The sequence below is a fragment of the Argentina anserina genome, chromosome 6, assembly GCF_933775445.1.
Source record: "Argentina anserina chromosome 6, drPotAnse1.1, whole genome shotgun sequence".
Lineage (NCBI taxonomy): Eukaryota > Viridiplantae > Streptophyta > Magnoliopsida > Rosales > Rosaceae > Argentina > Argentina anserina.
The window spans coordinates 24073059-24091378 of record NC_065877.1 but is presented as its reverse complement, the minus strand read 5'-3'; the positions used below and the strand labels follow the sequence as shown (position 1 = coordinate 24091378).

At 36.6% G+C, this 18320-nt stretch overlaps 2 protein-coding genes across 4 annotated transcripts; both read left to right on the top strand.

Moving 5' to 3' along the window:
* The first annotated feature begins 744 nt into the window (after positions 1 to 744).
* Positions 745 to 10820, top strand: LOC126800454 (coatomer subunit beta'-2-like). 3 transcript variants are annotated; one of them, XR_007672714.1, is made up of 26 exons: positions 745 to 892; positions 1287 to 1307; positions 1420 to 1481; positions 1936 to 1990; positions 2325 to 2361; positions 2480 to 2805; positions 2886 to 3017; positions 3110 to 3258; positions 3436 to 3504; positions 3783 to 3933; positions 4028 to 4093; positions 4469 to 4657; positions 5044 to 5184; positions 5268 to 5342; positions 5447 to 5623; positions 5728 to 5819; positions 5924 to 6040; positions 6397 to 6511; positions 6628 to 6699; positions 6826 to 7022; positions 7103 to 7196; positions 8067 to 8173; positions 8353 to 8503; positions 8884 to 9073; positions 10035 to 10101; positions 10382 to 10820. XR_007672714.1 is itself a non-coding variant. In XM_050527825.1 (26 exons), the coding sequence occupies exons 1-25, from the start codon at positions 890 to 892 to the stop codon at positions 10052 to 10054; spliced, it is 2766 nt and encodes a 921-aa protein (XP_050383782.1). In that variant the 5' UTR covers positions 745 to 889; the 3' UTR covers positions 10055 to 10101; positions 10382 to 10818. The 3 variants fall into 3 exon arrangements, 1 of the variants encoding a protein (XP_050383782.1); XR_007672713.1 differs by having other exon boundaries at positions 8884 to 9107; positions 10382 to 10818; XM_050527825.1 differs by having other exon boundaries at positions 8884 to 9031; positions 10382 to 10818.
* A 1337-nt stretch (positions 10821 to 12157) lies between these two features.
* On the top strand, positions 12158 to 15370 carry LOC126798082 (nuclear pore complex protein NUP50A-like). Its single transcript, XM_050524913.1, has 2 exons — positions 12158 to 12356; positions 13765 to 15370. Exon 2 carries the CDS (start codon positions 13819 to 13821, stop codon positions 15118 to 15120), a length of 1302 nt encoding a protein of 433 aa, XP_050380870.1. The 5' UTR covers positions 12158 to 12356; positions 13765 to 13818; the 3' UTR covers positions 15121 to 15370.
* The last annotated feature ends 2950 nt before the right edge of the window (positions 15371 to 18320 follow it).

The following is an 18320-nucleotide window of genomic DNA, read 5'->3' as shown; positions in this document are numbered from 1 at the left end:
CCAATCAAATATAGTTATCTACTTATTGTACCATACTTACTCTTATTTATTAATTTTCTAAAAATTAACTTGTATTTCACATTTTTCACCAAAAACTTTCCTTATTGCTTATTTAAATTAGTATTCTTATTAATTATCATGTGATTTCAGGATTGATTAATTTGGATGTTGTATAAACTTGCAACCTAATAAAAAGATCTACATGTATGGAACTGAAAAGAGTAAATATGATAACGAAAAAATCTTATATGCACGGTGTGCAACTACGTGTTAGAATTTTAGCTGCCTATATGTTTTGACTACAAGACACACACACACACATATATATATATATATATAAATGTCGTTTCAGGTGTGGACGTCCCTCCGCACCCGATTGCGGCGACGACATGCCGCAATAGCGCAGCGGACCAGCACAGTTGCACTACCCACCTCCCGGCGATCCTGTCTGTGCCGACCGGAGCTCCATCGGCGACTCACGGCGGTCATAATCTATAAAATTCAAGTTTTTGGACAGATTCCAGCGATTTCGCGATTCCACCCAAGTAATTACTCAATGACACCAACTCTAGCACCAAAAAGGCCTGCCTGATTGGAAGAGTGATTATTGACCCAAAAAAATAAAAAAGATTGGAAGAGTGATTGCATCTGTAGTGGCACTTTTGTAAATTCCCTGTCTTAACCGCAAAGCTTTGCTGAATCTCGTATTTACACAGAAATAAAACAAATAAAAATAAAAGAGCTCTCTGCCTCTCTCCTTGTACAAAGAAAGAGCACCAAAATCTCTCTCCCTCCTTCTCATTCTCTCTTTTCTCTCTGAGCTAGGATCACCTGGATCGCTAGGGCTCTTCTTCGTCTTCACTGTGATTTCCGCCGGAGCTCTGCGAAAATGGTGAGTCTCTCTCATCGCCTCACTCTGCATGAACGTTTCCGTGTACGCTGCATCTTAGATCTGATTCAAATCCTCAAGTCTGGTTCCGAATTCCTCATTTCGATGAACTGCCTCAATTTGACTGATAGTGTTGAGATTCACTAGGCTCTGTTTGGTTGCTTTGGATTCTTACGGTTGCTTCATTCCTGATTTGATTTGATTTACGTTTATTGACAACCGGCCCAGAGCAATATGATCTTGAATTTTGTTGAGATCTGGTGTTAATTATCGTCGATTATGAGTTGCTTGTGTAGATTATAACCGATTATAAATGCGAGTTTGTAATGTTATTGTGAGATTTGGCGTTTCGAATGGGGACTGATTGGTCTTTGTTTATTTTGCAATGTGTTAACAGCCTCTCCGACTGGAAATCAAGGTAATGTTGTTAGATTTCGTTGAATGTTGCTTGTTCTCTGTGGGATCAGATCTCAATTCCACTTGTTTTGGTTTGAATTGTGATTGTAATATATCGTAATCTTTCGGTTCAGAGGAAACTTGCTCAAAGATCAGAGAGGGTAAAATCTGTGGATCTGCATCCGACGGAACCATGGTAATTCTATACTCATTTCACTTTTTAGTCGTGCCAGTTAGATTAGAAAAAAAGGATCAATTTGGTGATGATATTAGATTGTGTGGTTGATTGTTAGTAAAGTCGCGCCAAAGCCTGTTACTTTATTTTTCACTGCATTTCTGTTGTCAAAGTGTAATGATATTGGAAAAGGAAGCACTCCTGTTAAGGAGGTGTCATTGCTCCCCTATGCTTGTTTCTGTTTCTTTTGCTTACTGTGCATTTAAACCTCAAACAGTGTCACTTAGATTGTTCATGTATATGTATGTGTGTGTATTTTCTTTTGAAGATTGGGATGATTCTATTATTTTTATTTAGGATAGCATCCAGAGTAGTTTTGTAAAAATGTAGTATATGTGGTTGACATGCAACATTAGTAAAAGGGAAGGGGAAGTTTTATTTTGTACTAATTAGTTGAATTGCTATTTTACCGCAGGATATTGGCGAGTCTATATTCGGGGACAGTGTGTATTTGGAACTACCAGACTCAGGTATATGATTTAGATATATCAGATATGTATATACAGCATAAGTAGCATTTCCAATCAAGTTTTACGGACATTTTTTTCTGAAAATGGAGAAAGAAAAGGGGTTCTCAACCAAAATATCTTTGATATTGTTAGTTATCATTTGGCCATCTTGACACACTTTTAACTTGTTGAAATTGTGACCACTTGCTAAAAGTTCATGGAAAGCTTGATCTTAAGGAATCAGAATATAGTCATAAGTTCTGAATGACATTACCTCTGTGGTTTTGCACTTATAGCAACCTGTTGACATTGGAGGTGAGCATGTACTAATTAGATTATTTTGTTACTGCTGCAGACCATGGCTAAGTCATTTGAGGTCACAGAGTTACCAGGTATATAATGAGATTTGTGTGTTGTCTGATTGAATATTTGTATGCTTTGTAGATATTTGATTCTTGGATTTTGCCCAGTAAGATTATCTGTCCTAAAGTCTAGATTATTTATCTCCAGTTAGGTCAGCCAAATTTATATCACGCAAGCAATGGGTTGTTGCTGGAGCTGACGATATGTGTATCCGTGTCTACAACTACAACACAATGGATAAGGTCAAAGTATTTGAGGCCCATACTGACTACATCAGATGTGTAGCTGTTCATCCTACACTCCCTTATGTGCTATCATCATCTGATGATATGCTCATCAAGCTATGGGATTGGGACAAGGGTTGGATTTGTACTCAGATATTTGAAGGACATTCACATTATGTGATGCAAGTGACATTTAATCCAAAAGACACCAACACCTTTGCAAGTGCATCTCTTGATCGCACCATAAAGGTAAACATGGCATTTACTTGTAGTTTCTGCACTTATCTTTGGTGTAATAATGCTAATTATGTTGCTTTTTTTTCCCTCAGATATGGAATCTAGGCTCCCCTGACCCAAATTTTACACTGGATGCGCACCAGAAAGGTGTAAATTGTGTTGATTACTTTACGGGTGGTGATAAACCTTATCTAATTACTGGTTCCGATGATCATACTGCTAAGGTCTCCATTGAGTAACTTTTCTGCCCAGCAATTTTTTGGTTTTACATCTAGGTTATTGGTTGGGGAACTAAGGCGTAATCTTTTGAAAGCAGGTGTGGGACTATCAAACAAAAGGTTGTGTCCAGACACTTGAAGGCCATACACACAATGTTTCTGCTGTTTGTTTTCATCCCGAACTCCCTATAATAATAACGGGATCAGAAGATGGAACAGTACGAATATGGCATTCCACCACTTATAGGTAATCCCTGGACTGTGACTCGTTCTTATTCTCTTGTTTTAGGATGTAATTTTTTTTTTTGTAGATAATTTGTTGTTGGTCTTGAACTTTTAAAGTTGTTTCTTGTTACTTGTTTGAATTTGTACTATTTGCAAAAAAATTAAACCATTAATCCTAGGATGAAATGGTCATTGACAGGCTTGAGAACACATTGAATTATGGCCTTGAAAGAGTTTGGGCTATTGGATACATGAAGGGCTCAAGACGGTAAGCTTATCTTCCACTTAAATTGTCTTTGCAGTTTAATTACTTAGTTTGAATCACTTGGTGATATTATCTGTGATATCAAGTATTCATATGTATAGATCTATGTGAGCTTAAACGTTGAGTGTACTGTCCAAAGTAATGGAGTATATCTATACATATATTTTAAGGTTGTAATGCACCTGAGTATTCAATATTTTGGCAAGTTTGCAGGGAAAGTAGATTAGTTTATGTTAGATATTCTAAACAAAATTGCTAAAATAATTAATCAATCTGGCCAGGGTTGTGATTGGTTATGATGAAGGAACAATAATGGTGAAACTTGGACGTGAAGTACCGGTGGCTAGTATGGACTATAGTGGAAAGATCATTTGGGCCAAGCACAACGAAATCCAAACTGTGAACATTAAGAGTGTGGGCGCTGATTATGAGGTTTGAACTCTCCTTCAGATTGGCTTCTTTTCTCTGCTCCTTGATTCACCGTATGCCTTGAAATTGCCTGTTCTAAGGTCACTTCTCTTTTTAGGTTACTGATGGAGAAAGATTGCCTTTGGCCGTCAAGGAGTTGGGTACATGCGACCTTTACCCCCAAGTCAGTCCCTGTCCAAATTCTTTTTCCCTTCTGTACTTCATTTATCAATTATATTGCATTTTGAACAAAAACTTGCATTATGCTGTTTTGATGTGATTTGTATCGATATTATATCATTATTACTGCCTGGAAGATGTACAGTCATTTCTGTATATAACTTCATGAGGCAGTGACTGTTTTGTGCTAAAAATTGTAGTTTTTATCTGTGAAAAATTCCATCAACAGAGTAAGATAGAGAAAAATTATTTATGTATATTATTGTTGTACTTCCCTTATTTAGACATTGAATAGCCCAGGTTAAATATATTTACATGGCTTGTTTTCTGATAAATTCTGTGACATATATTGATCCTTCTGCTAAAATTTTGTTCACAGAGTTTAAAGCACAATCCCAATGGGAGGTTTGTTGTAGTTTGTGGAGATGGCGAGTACATTATATATACTGCTTTGGCCTGGAGAAATCGGTCGTTTGGTTCTGCTTTGGAATTTGCTTGGTCAACTGATGGAGAGTATGCTATTCGAGAGAGTACTTCAAAGATTAAAATTTTCACTAAAAACTTCCAGGTTTGTAGTACTTTCAGCTTATTCAGTGCATCATTCTATCTGCTTGGACATTGTTCCATTATACTTGGTCACTCTTTCTGAGGCGGACATTGGATTGGTTACCGTCTTTTAGCATATCAAGTGTTTTTGACTATTAGTTTTATGTTGGTACATATTTTTTAATGAACAATGACTTCCCATTTGAGAGGTGGTGTTTGGATGGGGAGGGTTTGGGTTAAAGAAAAAACATGTTAGATAGCAATTAGCAACCATACCATAATTTATTATCTTGTCTGTAATTACTGTGATCACTAAATGAACACATCAAAACTTCCATTACCAATTGTACATGTTAAATCATCTTTGTTGGGAAAATGATTTATTTTAATGTGAATGGTTTATTTCAGGAGAAAAGGAGCATTCGACCAACGTTTTCTGCTGAACACATATATGGGGGAACATTATTGGCAATGTGCTCAAATGATTTTATTTGCTTTTATGATTGGGCTGAGTGCAGATTGATTCGGAGAATCGATGTGAATGTGAAAGTGAGCCCCTACTTACCTGAATTTGGAGACCAATAATTGGTCTTTTCAATATTTATTTTAATTCAGTATTTTGTTTATGCCAGAATCTCTATTGGGCTGATAGTGGCGATTTAGTTGCTATTGCTAGTGACGCATCATTCTACATCCTGAAGTACAACGTAAGCTTCTTTATCTGGGTTCTTTATCTCCTTTCATCTATCTGGATTCGTAGGAAATTGTTTTGCCACAAGTTCTTATGAGATTGCATATGATAATTGTGCAGCGAGATGTAGTCTCTTCTTATTTGGATAGTGGAAGACCTGTAGATGAACAAGGTGTGGAAGATGCATTTGAGCTTCTCCATGAAATGAATGAACGGGTCAGGACTGGTATATGGGTTGGGGATTGCTTCATTTATAACAACTCATCCTGGAGGCTGAATTACTGTGTTGGTGGAGAGGTATGGTGTCTGTTTCATTGTGGGTAGCAAATTTCTTTTATATCTAAGTGTTGGAAAAATGGTATGTTTACAATTGATTTTAACATATTATGCCTATTGTTTAGGTAACTACAATGTTCCATTTGGACCGGCCAATGTACTTGTTGGGTTATCTTGCCAATCAAAGTAGGGTGTTTCTGATAGACAAAGAGTTCAAGTAAGTGCAGTCTTGGTTTGTCAACTGTGTATTTGGAAGTTATAAAGAATTATTCTTCATATTACAGATTTTTGATGTACATTATCATTCCTTTCCAATTGCAGTGTGATGGGGTACACACTACTTTTGAGTTTAATTGAGTACAAGACACTTGTGATGCGTGGAGACTTCGAAAGGGCCAATGCAGTTTTACCTTCAATTCCTAAAGACCATCATAACAGGTTTCAAGCAATTCTTGAGCTCTAAAATATTTGACTTGGTTATATAACTTGTTTTTTCAGTTGGTGGAATATTAGTTTAGTACAACAACATACTCCTTAAAATGGTAGTTAGCATTAAAATTCTAGTCTTATCATATGCTTACCAGTAGAACTAAAGTCCATGTGCTCGGTGTCCAAAACTACTAGCCTCCACCTCCGGAAGTTGTAGTTACACTTGCATTTTGGCCCTTTGTATGGTTATGTTGAGTCCCCTTGTATCATACAATTAATTTATATTCAGATCCATTTGATTGAAAGGTTAAACTATTCAGATGAATAATTTATGAAGTGGTAATGACAAAATCCTGTGATTGTAGTGTGGCTCGTTTCCTGGAATCACGAGGTATGATAGAGGATGCACTTGAAGTGGCCACAGATCCTGATTACAGATTTGAGCTAGCCATTCAGCTCGGTAGATTAGAAATTGCAAAGGTAAATTGAGGAAAACATATCATCTGTGTGAGAGGTGCCGTTTACTTGGGCTTTTAATGTTTTTTTATAGTCTTAATTTGAAAACGCAAAGTGAATCAATATGTTCAACTTTGCAGGAAATTGCCAGTGAGGTGCAGATTGAATCTAAATGGAAACAGTTAGGTGAACTTGCAATGTCTACTGGAAATGTAATGCTATTTATTTATTTGGATTCTCTTGATATTGTGGATATTTATTGATTGGAAGTTTGTTTTGTATTCTTTATAGCTCGCTTGTTTAGTTTCAGCTTTTGTTAATACAATATATTCTTGCAGTTGGAAATGGCTGAGCAATGTTTGAAGCATGCCATGGACCTGAGTGGTTTATTATTGCTATATTCATCTCTTGGAGATGCTGAAGGAATCTCAGAACTTGCGTCCCTTGCAAAAGAACAAGGGAAGAACAATGTTGCATTCCTTTGTTTATTCATGTTGGGTCGATTGGAAGAGTGCCTGGAGCTGTTGGTTGCAAGGTGGTTTCTTCTTTGTTCACTAGATGTATAAGACACAAATCATTCATTATAGTTGATTAAAGAAGTATTTCTTTTTGTAGCAATCGGATACCTGAAGCTGCTTTAATGGCTCGATCGTATCTTCCAAGCAAGGTTGAAGAAATAGTAGCTATTTGGAGAAAAGATCTCTGCAAGGTGACGTTTAACAATTGTGCTTTTGCATATTTAATTCTCATTAAATCATTGCAAAAAAAAAAAACATTTGACAACCCAATCCTTTTATAGGAAAATCACACAGATATGTAGTTGAATACGATGGTTTTGTTGAGCTGGTTCATCTGGTTGTCCATGTCTTTCCTTTCTCCCTCGTGTTATTTTTCTTTGGAGAAGAAACAATGATTTTAATTGATAACACAAAACATCAGAATCAATGGATATGGAATCCATGTCCTAGAGCTGATAAATCAGAACATTGAGTTATTCTGAAACATGTTTTTGCTCTAGTTTATTATATATTATTACTTTCAATACAAAGTTTAATTGACGATACTTTTTCTTGAACTGTCTTGACAACAATCACCCTCAGTTCTATATTATTTTTCTAGGCTATGCTAAAAAAATATTTTTCTGAAATAAATAAATTGTGTGGTCAAAGTAAACTAATCTCCTGTTGCACCAAAAAAAATTTCACTAAATCTCATATAACAAATATTTCTGTAAACTGAATTCTTCATTGACTTTTTCCGGTTTTTTTGTTTACTAGTTTTTCCAATTACCTTTTTTTTTGTGTGCTCGTTTCTTTTCACTGTATTAACTATTGGTAGGCTTTTATGGTCCATTCTGCTTCTGACAACATCTTTGGAGTCTTATCAATAGAGAACAGTGGGTTCAATGTATAGGACAGTGTGCATATCTATATTACAGGGCGAATCTTGGCTTGGTATCAATCTTCAATATAGAAATCAATGTGCTTCTATGTTTGCCACATATATTTGCATTAATCTGCAGCCACTTGTGCATTCTTGTTCGCTAGTAAACTTTTATTGTGATTTATGTTGCATACAGGTTAATTCAAAAGCTGCCGAGTCTTTGGCTAATCCAGAACAGTATCCTAATTTGTTTGAGGATTGGCAAGTTGCTCTTTCGGTTGAATCTAAAGCAGCAGAGACAAGGTATAGTTAATGTGGCTAACATGCTTTTACACATTGATATCACTCCACACAAATTTCTCCACTTCTTTTACTGAAAATTTGTATTCTTTAAAGATTTCTTTCGGGATGTTATATGAATCAGTCATTGATTTTCAGCGTGTGTTGCTATTACTAAGGCTGGCATTTGATTGTTTGTGTAGGGGTGTATATCCTCCTGCAGTGGAGTATGTGAAACATGTTGATAAAACACATATGACCCTTGTGGAGGCTTTCAGGAGCTTGCAAGTGGATGAAGAGAGCTTGCAAATGGATGAAGAGGAGCCTCGTGAAAATGGAGACTCAAATCATGAGGTGAGCAACTGACAACTATGCGAACTGATGCTACTTAAAAATGTTTGTTTGTGGTCTACAATTTATTTCAACTGTTAATATTTGTATGATATTAACATAGCAGATGTTCTGTCGATCTTTGGTTGGATCCTGTTTGTCATTTTTGGTTGTTCAATGTTAGACTACTTTCTGTTAACCATTATGAATGTCTGGTCTATATGTTGGGAGCAAGCTTAGTCATTGACCATGTTCGCACATTTGTCTGAAGCTGATATGTTTTCATTGACATAAAGTGAATTAGTACTGTAGTACTTTTCTTGGCTTACTATTATTACTTTGTTTACACCCATATGAGTTTACTTTGAAACTTTGTTTGATTTTCATTTGATCTGTTATCATAGGTATCTGAACTGAATGGGGAACAGACTGTAGAGAACCATGCAGATGAACAGTACGAGGAAGGGAGCCAGGAGGAGGCTGTCGTGCTGGATGCCGAGTCTACGGATGGTGCTGTACTCGTTAATGGTAGTGAAGCTGAAGAAGACTGGGGTACGAAAAATGAAGGAACCTCGACAGCCTAAAAAGCTATGGGTTGGGCCAGTGTGAAAATCCAATTTTGTCTCTGGTGATTTATTGATTCTAAAGTGCAAATCTCTGACTCCCGTTCTGACAACTTTCTGCTCCTACTTATACCACCTTCTCCCCCCTAACTTTCTGAAATATAAATAATTTTTTTATCAATAACCACAAATATACACTCTCAATGCTGACTAATGTCATCTAAGGGAAATGCTTCAGTGTCCATCAGTGACCTCTGTTACTCCTTATTAGTGGGACTGATGGGATATTGTGGCAATTAGTAATTCTGTTGAGTAACTGCAAAATAACTCGGGCGTTTGACTTCTAATGGTTCCTTAGCAGCCTAATTATTATATAGGTTAAACCAAATTTTATTAGCTAGTGTTGTATGTGCTCAAGGGGTATACTGAGATATAGTAGGAAAATGGATTTTCTTAAATTTTTTTTTGCTTCTTACATTTTGGCTTTCTATCTCGTTTTGGCTTTATTGGGTGTGTGTGTGGTTTTGTTAATTTGGAAAATGGATTAGTTCTATATGCTTTAATTAATTTGCAAAAGCTTGATGATCTAAAATTTTGATAGTTCAATTTCTCTTTCCTCTCAGCTGTCATTATTTTTGTTGTCTAAGTTCGTTGTGTATAGTATACACCAATAGAGAAGGTTAAGATTGGGAAAGTAAGTCTTTGTATTTGTTGGTTGTGTGTGTGTGTGTGTTAATTTGGAAAATGGATTAGTTATATATGCTTTAATTAATTTGCAAAAGCTTGATGATCTGAAATTTTGATAGTTCAATTTCTCTTTCCTCTCAGCTGTCATTATTTTTGTTGTCCAAGTTCGTTGTGTATAGTATATACCAATAGAGAAAGTTAAGACTGGGAAAGGAAGTCCTTGTATTTGTTTTTTGCGTGTTTTTGTTATTTCTTTATTTAGGTATGTTACTGTGTCCTAATGCTTTCTAATTTTCTGTTTGCAGTGCTTACACCACGTCATTAGGTCCCTGTAAAGACTGCTGGTCCAGCTGTATGGATCCTTTATCAAAGGTGAGAAAATTTACAGACCTTATCAAACCCGGGGCCTTAGCAGAGGCAATTGCTGTGTTATTTTGATTTATTGCTTGAAAAGTTTAAGTTTTTGTTTAACTCAAAAAATTGTTTTGAATAAAATGCACCAACCAAAGATGGAATTGTTCTTTCAATCTCACATAATTCCTATCATAGATAAATATGGCAAGTGTTATAAACATACTGGTTTCTGGTCAATACAGTATTGTTTTAATGGTGGTTTTGTTTTGTGTAATCTGATGTTCTATTTTCACAACAGGTCTTCTGCAAGAGGCTGACAAAGAGGTGATGTAATGGATCGGTTGTCTCTGTTATCCAGTGGTGTGGCATGTAACCATATTGTAGTTTGTGATGGGGCACAACAAAGTTAGTTCCATAGTTTTAGTTAGTTTTGCTCATTGCGTTACAGATTAACGTATTCTTTGAGGCCTTGTTGTCATATTTTGGTGTCATTGTGAATGTAGAGTCAGCTAGTAACAAGGTCGATGTTTACCATTCAAAATTTAGAATTTTGGTCCCCTGGGCATTTTATGTTTTGGGAGTTCTCTTATGCGGCTCATTGTAAACGTGTACGTGTTTACAATATATACATTTTGAGTATGATACAGCAACTATCGCACTTGGCTTGTGTTGGCACCATGCTTGTTCAGATAGGACTGATCATACTCCTTTCATCGGTCTAGACTGATGATTTGAACATTAAAGTGAATCAGTGCTAGTCCCTGCCTACAATTTCCAGGACAAGTAGCATAATATGTTGAAGAAGTTGCAAGGGGAATATGCTCCTTAATGCAGCATCCAATTTATAAAGGTCAACCAGAGCTAAATTATATTTCAAAAGCTTGTCCACTCAAGTTGCCTGACTGAAATCGACGTTGATTGATTCCTTTCCATTTTGGAGAAGCCAAAGACTAGAGTCATGAGTACTAGGGAGTCCTTGTGTCGGCCAAAGTATTGAAATTGGTATCAACTATCAAGTCTAGCGGTCTTCACTCTTTGCTAGTTGCCGCAACGGGTATCAACTCTGATAATTGCTATCTTCTACTGTATACATCTGTTGGATTACTGTGTATCAAGACATGATACAGTCATTTGTTTTTCAGCCTGCTCCTGCATTTAAGCCTTGAATGATTATGAAATTGTCAGATACTAAGTGCATATGGTGCTGAGACTCTAAAATACATAAGAATCGGGACATAGATCCCAAGAGGATATCGTGCTTATTGCTTAAAATACAATAAGAAGTCATATACCGGAGTAAGGAGTTTTTCTATGCGTATAGACACATGCGCTAATTAGTAGTGAATTAGGGGCTTGTTACACCACATCCTGTGATCCTGGCAAGTAAATTGTATGGCCAACCGTTGCGGCACCACCTGCAGCCACCATTCCACTAACGAGTAGCCACATTCATTGTTGGCTAGACGATCAGACATATTTACAGACGAGGAAAATAGGTTTAGCTTCCGCCTCTTTTTTCCCTTCTTCCGGTACCTCTTTGCAAGTTTGCATCTTCGGATAAAAGATTTGGCGCTAGCTTGACGTACTTGATGTTAGCAAGTGACCTCAAGCTAGAATGTGTGTGATTTTCCCATGTTATAGAGTGAGTTGTTGAGACCGGATTGTTAGAGGTCAACTTGATTCGGATCAAGTGATTTTAGTTCTAATGCTCGTGATAAACACCACAGTTGTCGAGTTAATAAGAGCTACACTCATCCAAGTTCGAATCCCGTCAACGCCGATTAGAAATATACTTATAATGACCATTAAAGAGCTTCCTCTCTGACATATAAAGAGGAAATGTTCTGACGCGATCCCTCGGAATGAGGTTACGTGGCGTAGTTTGATTGACTGATAATGTCCCTGAAACTCTACCCTGATAGATATTCCAGGCGAGATTTCACACCGTTACCAACACGTGTCAGAAGAGGACCTTAACTACGCTACATGTTTTTTTTAATCAACAACTACGCTACATGTAATTCCTATAAAACCCTACCTGCTCCTCTCTCTCTCTCTCTCTCTCTCTCTCTCTCTCTCTGCTCAATTTTATAGAAGGGCAAACGGAGAAACCCTTCTTCTCCGACTCTTGGATTTCTTCCCAATCTTCTCCTATAACTCTCTCTCACTCTCTCTCTTTCAAATCGAATCCAATCCGAACCCCACTGTGATGATATAAAAAGCCGACATTTATTTCTGGATCTCTCCGTACGCTTCCACCTCTTTGCTTCTCTGTAAGTCCTCACTCCTCCTTCAAATTATTACTCAACAAATTCAGTGACTGACACGCATCGTGGCCTTCATACACGATTTTGTGATGTTTGCTTTGTATTATTGTTTGTTATTTTGATTTTTTTTTGTTTGTTTGAAGTTATTCTGGGTTTAGGGTATCTTGGTTAGTTTGTAATTGCTTGTTAATTTGTCATCAGTTTGATTCTGTGATGTTATTCGGATTCTCTTAAATTCTCTGTTCTGGAATTGTGACTACCCAGTTTTGCTGTTTCTAAAAAAGTAGGGTTTTAGGGGTTAACCCTCTGTTTAGCTTCCAGTGAAATTGGTGAAAAGAATTAACCCAAAAGGCTTATTTCAGAGTTATTTTTATCTCGGTGACATAGTTAACTGTGGTGTTCAACTTAGGGTTCGCAAGTTTGGTTTTCGGAATGAAATGGGGGATATAATTTTAGTAGCATTTTGTATGTGTTGGTTAGTCAAGGAGTTTCGCATTGTATCCATAGCCATCTCCAGATTAATCCAATTCTTTTGTTTTCAATACATTGGATATATATTGATTTGGTTCCCGGTTTAGTTATTTACTTGTTTCCTCTCTTGTGATTTTAAGTCTGTTTCGTGTAAAATAGGGAGGGTCAGTACCAAATTTGAACTCATTTGGTGTTTGGTCGTTTTGATTATAATGTTACTAGTCCAATATATGATGCTTTGTTCAAAGTAAAACCAGTGATTATGTTTTACAAAAAAATGTCTTTGTGTTTCTCTCTTTAAAGATGCCAGTATTCATGTGCGCTTGATGTGTTTAAGGGTTGGAGTCATATGACTACTGACACTGTAACACAACATATCTGTAATGGTATGTGTTGTATGCTTAATCATCAGAAACTAGACTCATTCGATCCATGCTTGTGTGTGTACGTTATAAACATTAGATCCTATAAATATATTGTATGAATTTGCTTTTTCATAAGGTTACCTAAAGGTGTCAGCTGAAATTTTAGGTTTTCCTTAATTAAGTTTTTAGACCTCCTAACAATGTTTATCAAATACTAAAGTGGTCAAAATTTCTTAGTAGCTGATTATCTTCTTTCTGTATTCATGGTAATTGGAACTAATTTTTACTGGCATAGTTACTTTTAATTATACTCACTCTACCTTGAGACTAGTAACAAATTGGCTAATTTGGTGACATTTATTCACTTGATGATCCTGTGTGCTTTTTCATAGTTAAAGTTCTTATCATGTATCTTTGATGGATGAGGTGCGTTGCATCTTTTTGCCTGTGTTAGTGAATACTTCTTTTTTAACTTAAGTAGATTTGACCATCTAGTCTCTTTCCGGAGCTATTTGAGTTTAATATCTCTATTTGTTTGTACATTGGCTCCATCAATGAATTATCTTTATGATTTGCAGAGAGGATATCGGAGACACCAATCCTTATAGGATATTTCCTTGATTCATTTGTCAATGGCGGATTCAGAAAATGCCCTTCCTCCTTCTAAGAAAAGGGCTGCTGGAAGGGAACTCTCTCGTGACAACCCAGGCCTTGATGATGATGAGGAGAGTTCTGAACTAGAGACTGGAACTTTCAAGAAGGCCAGTGAGGAAGTGCTAGCAACAAGAAAGATTGTTAAGGTTCGTCGCCCCCCGGCAACTTCAGTTCCTACTTCCAACCCTTTTGCTGGGATACGCTTGGTTCCTCCATCTGAAGCTAGTGCAAACCCTTCTCAAGTCGCGGCTGATGCACAACCTGCTAGTGAAGTAACAGTTGCAGATGATGCTAATCAGGAGTCAGATTGCAAGTCTGAATCTGCTGCAAATAAGGAGAGCGATGTGAAGGAGGAAGACAAAGTTCCCAGTGAGGCAACAGAGCCTGGGGCAGCACTTACTGAGGCTGAATCTGCTGCTGATAAGGAGAACATTGTGAAGGAGAACAACATTATATGTAGCGAACCAGCTGTTGAAGAAGAGACTAAAAATGGTGGTGAGGTAGAAAATGAGGTAAAGACTGAAATTGATGGTGAGACCAGAAATGTTGAAAAGCCTGAAAATGAAGAGAAAACAGATAAGAAAGATGAAGTTGTCGAGCCAAGAACTGAAGGTGCCCCCTTGAACTTATTTCAGCAGCTTTCGGGTAGCCAAAATGCCTTCACAAATCTTTCTGGAACTGGGTTTTCTAGTTCCACCTTCTCTTTCGGGCTTGTTTCCAAGGATGGGTCATTGAATTCTGGCTCTGGTTCACTCTTTGAGTCAAAAGGTGATCTATCCTCTGGTTTTGGTCTATCTAATAATGGAAGTTCGTCACTCTTTGCCACAACAGGGCCTTCAATTGTCTCTAAGGGTGACATCCCTCCAATGCAAGAGGTTGCAGTTGAGACTGGAGAAGAAAATGAGAAAGCGGTTTTTACTGCTGATGCAGTGCTCTTTGAATTTATTGATGGAGGTTGGAAAGAGCGTGGGAAGGGAGATCTGAAGGTAAATGTGTCTGAATCCGGGGCGGACAAAGCCAGACTAGTTATGAGAGCCAAGGGAATTAGGAAGGTAATTTTGAATGCAAGTCTTTACCCAGACATGAAGCTGGCGAATATGGAGAAGAAAGGTGTAACCTTTGCGTGCATGAATAGTGTTGATGAAAAGAACGATGGGTTATCCACATTTGCGTTGAAGTTCAAGGATGGGCCCATAGTTGAGGAATTTCGCTCGGCTGTCACAGAGCACAAAGGCAAGACATCTACAGCTATGAAGACTCCTGAAAACTCCCCTAAATGATTAAAAGTAGCACATGCCAATGCTCAGTGAGTTATATTTCCTCGTCTCGAATTTGAGTTTAAAGTTGTTTACCCTTCTGGGGAGAAACAGAGTTCAAGTTATTTAGATTCTGGCAATCTTAGCCCTTTTGTAGCAGAGCTAATGAGCTATAGAGTCATGTCCATTTTGTTGTAGTTTAATTTCAGTCCAGTCTTTAAAAGACGGTGTGCACTTCATTTCAGATATATCTAGGTCCAGACTATTTATATCCCTTTGGGATGTTGAATTCTTGACAAAAGTTTATATTTGGTCCATTATCTGCAATTTATAAACTGTCGTGTCAGATATTCTAAGTTTGGTGTCTGAACTGCTCATCAATATTAGCTGCGTCCCCAAGATGGATCAAGTTTTTTGTTGGGCAGTTCAATAAAATGAAATGAGCATTCATGCTCTTTTTTCAGTTTTTCTCTTTGTTTGTCCATATTATTCTGAACTTGTACTGTTTTGTCTGTGTTTCAATCTGTTCTATGATGTGCAAGGTCATTTATGTTGGCCTAGGAAATCCAAAACTTGATGGCAATGAAATGCTTTCGTCGCAAGATTTGACTGAACATGTATAATCCGTTTCTGTAAAATTTCCCCTCCATTTTGGTTATTTTCGATGGGTCTACTTTTGAAAGGTTAGGCCAATCAAATTTCAAGTATTTGTGAGCAAATTGTTTTTGCTCGAGTCACTTGGCTATGAATAATATCTGGGGTTCCATAAATTATCCTTTTCAGGTACATATACTGATATACATGATTGTAAATGTATAGATCGAAGTACTAATTTTCTTCATCAGCTCTCCCTAAATTACAGTACTAAAACTGGGTCTTAGTTCTCTACTGGTGGGCGTGCATTGGTGCAGCTCCCGGAGCAAGAATCCACGCACGTCTTCACTTCATCTGATCAAAAATAAAGAAATACGAACCCGGGTTTAGTTAGAAATACAAATAGCAACAAACACAGGGAGATATACGAGAGATCGATCAATGTAATTACTTGGATTGAGATTGTTGCTGATATTGGCGGGGATGAAGAGGCAGCACAACCAAGCGTGCAGAAGTATTGATGATTTGTTTGCTGATCGCTTGGTAAGATGCACATTTTGAAGCAAGGCAAGCCACATTTTATGGCACTATGTGGTGGTTTGTTGGAAAAATGGTTGGAAAAACCATTTAAAACCAAATTTTAATTGATTAATGAAATTAAGTTAAACTTATAATTAATCAAAGATGAACATAGATTTGAGTTCTCCATAATGAGGGCTACAAGATCATATGTTTGTTTGTGTAATTTGGTTTGTGGGTGAATAAGAAATTGTCACTCAAAGATGGCTACTTAGAATGAGGGAAATGTAATTGTCCCACATTGGAAAAGAGAAGTGTTGAAAAGCCTTTATATAGAATCCATTGTGTATGAATTGTAAAGTGTGTAAGTCCCTTTATACCCTCTCGCGCACGCGCAGGGTGCAAATCTTAGGTCGCAAGGGAAACTCGTGTATGCCCGTGCGACCTGCGGACACGAATGCAACACCGAATTGAGGGTCGGAACGCAGATTTTTTTTGCATTTCCGAAAATTTCTATAACCGCCATCGCAACTTTCTAGAATTGTTTAGTCGTTATATCCTGGGAGACAAGCGCCAAGCATCCTTGGGGGAGGCGTAAACGTCTTAAGGACAGTGTGGTATCACACACGTCTCGACTAGTTCTTCCATCACAAATCGTTCGGTATTTTTGTTGAATTTCTTTTCGTGTTCTTCATTTCTGATTTATAATTCAACTTATTAAATTATATATGCAATATATCATTGATTTTTATAAGAGTTCGATCATACATTTGGTAAAGCAAGCACCATAGCACAACGTGAAGGGTAAAGCTGCGGATTGTCCTATGAGTAAACCAAGTAAATAACAGATCTGCAATACGGAAATTACTCTTCTTGCCTCCATTGCCATTTTCTTGTATCAAACACCGGTCTAGTTAGGATTAGGAATGATGAATGCTTCTGAAGCTTCACATCCTCCTAGCTTGTTTATATAGGTTGGGTGGCTGTGGTAAAATCTGGTAGCATTAATAAAATATTAAAAGAGAATCCGAACGAAATTCTGTAATAAGGTTTTAATAAAGTAAACCTGATTTTATTTCCTATTAATGTCCAGATTTTGATTAACACAGTACATTAATTTGTCTTTAATAGTATGATTTATTCACACTGGATTATGGTTATTCAAAGATAATTTTTCAATTTAAAAAAAAAAGATTATGGTTATTAAAAGTGCAAGTCTCTTGCATATCTATACTATTAATAGTCTAAACAGGTTGTCTCAACCAAAACGCCTGTGAAATTACATCAATAACCTTAGACTAAAAATATAATTTATACTATTAATAATTCAAACAAGTTTTGTCAACCAAAACATTTATAAAATTATATTGATAACCTTAGACTATAAGTTAAATATAATCTATACTATTAATAACTCGAATATGCTTTGTCAACCAAAACACATGTGAAATTACATTAATAAGATAACCTTAGACTATAAGTTATATATAATCTATACTATTAATAACTCAAATATACTTTGTCAACCAAAACACATGTGAAATTACATTAATAACCTTAGACTATAGGTTAAATGTAAACATATTTTAATATATGAAGAATATAGTCGTAAAAGTCAAATTATTAAATAATAAAAAAATCTTTAAAAAAAAGGATAAGGTAGTAATCCTACAGATCTAACTTCTCTCCAATAACTACCCTCTACAATTTTGTTTTTGAACACACGTTTGTGTGTGGGTAGGCTGATGCTAGTGTTAATAAAATGAAGATGTAAAATCTCATGGGTTCGGAAGAAACATCAAAATGCCTACCTCTTATCCTATTGACACATGTTCTTCTTGACCATGGTTAAAAATTTATCATAAATAAATTTATGGAAATAACAAATGGAATATTTCTCTCTCAAATAAAAAAAATTATTATTATTTGTTTCTTTCCACCCATAAGGTATCTTGCCAATGCAAGAAGACTTCTCATCTGGGATAAAATCTAGGGAGGTGATATGAAAAATCAAAAGTGTGGCTATTGTCATCTCACAGTTTTCTTTATTCATCTCACAATCATATTTCAACCAAAAAATTCCACTTTTATCCTTGAAATAAAACGATTAT

What these genes read in the sequence shown, in the direction of transcription:
- LOC126798082 (XM_050524913.1), top strand. Translation starts at nt 13,819, where the DNA reads ATGGCGGATTCAGAAAATGCCCTTCCTCCTTCTAAGAAAAGGGCTGCT.
- LOC126800454 (XM_050527825.1), top strand. An exon ending in GAATCGATGTGAATGTGAAA is followed by an intron (nt 5,185 to 5,267) that starts GTGAGCCCCTAC and finishes TGTTTATGCCAG; the next exon opens with AATCTCTATTGGGCTGATAG. An exon ending in ATTACTGTGTTGGTGGAGAG is followed by an intron (nt 5,624 to 5,727) that starts GTATGGTGTCTG and finishes CCTATTGTTTAG; the next exon opens with GTAACTACAATGTTCCATTT.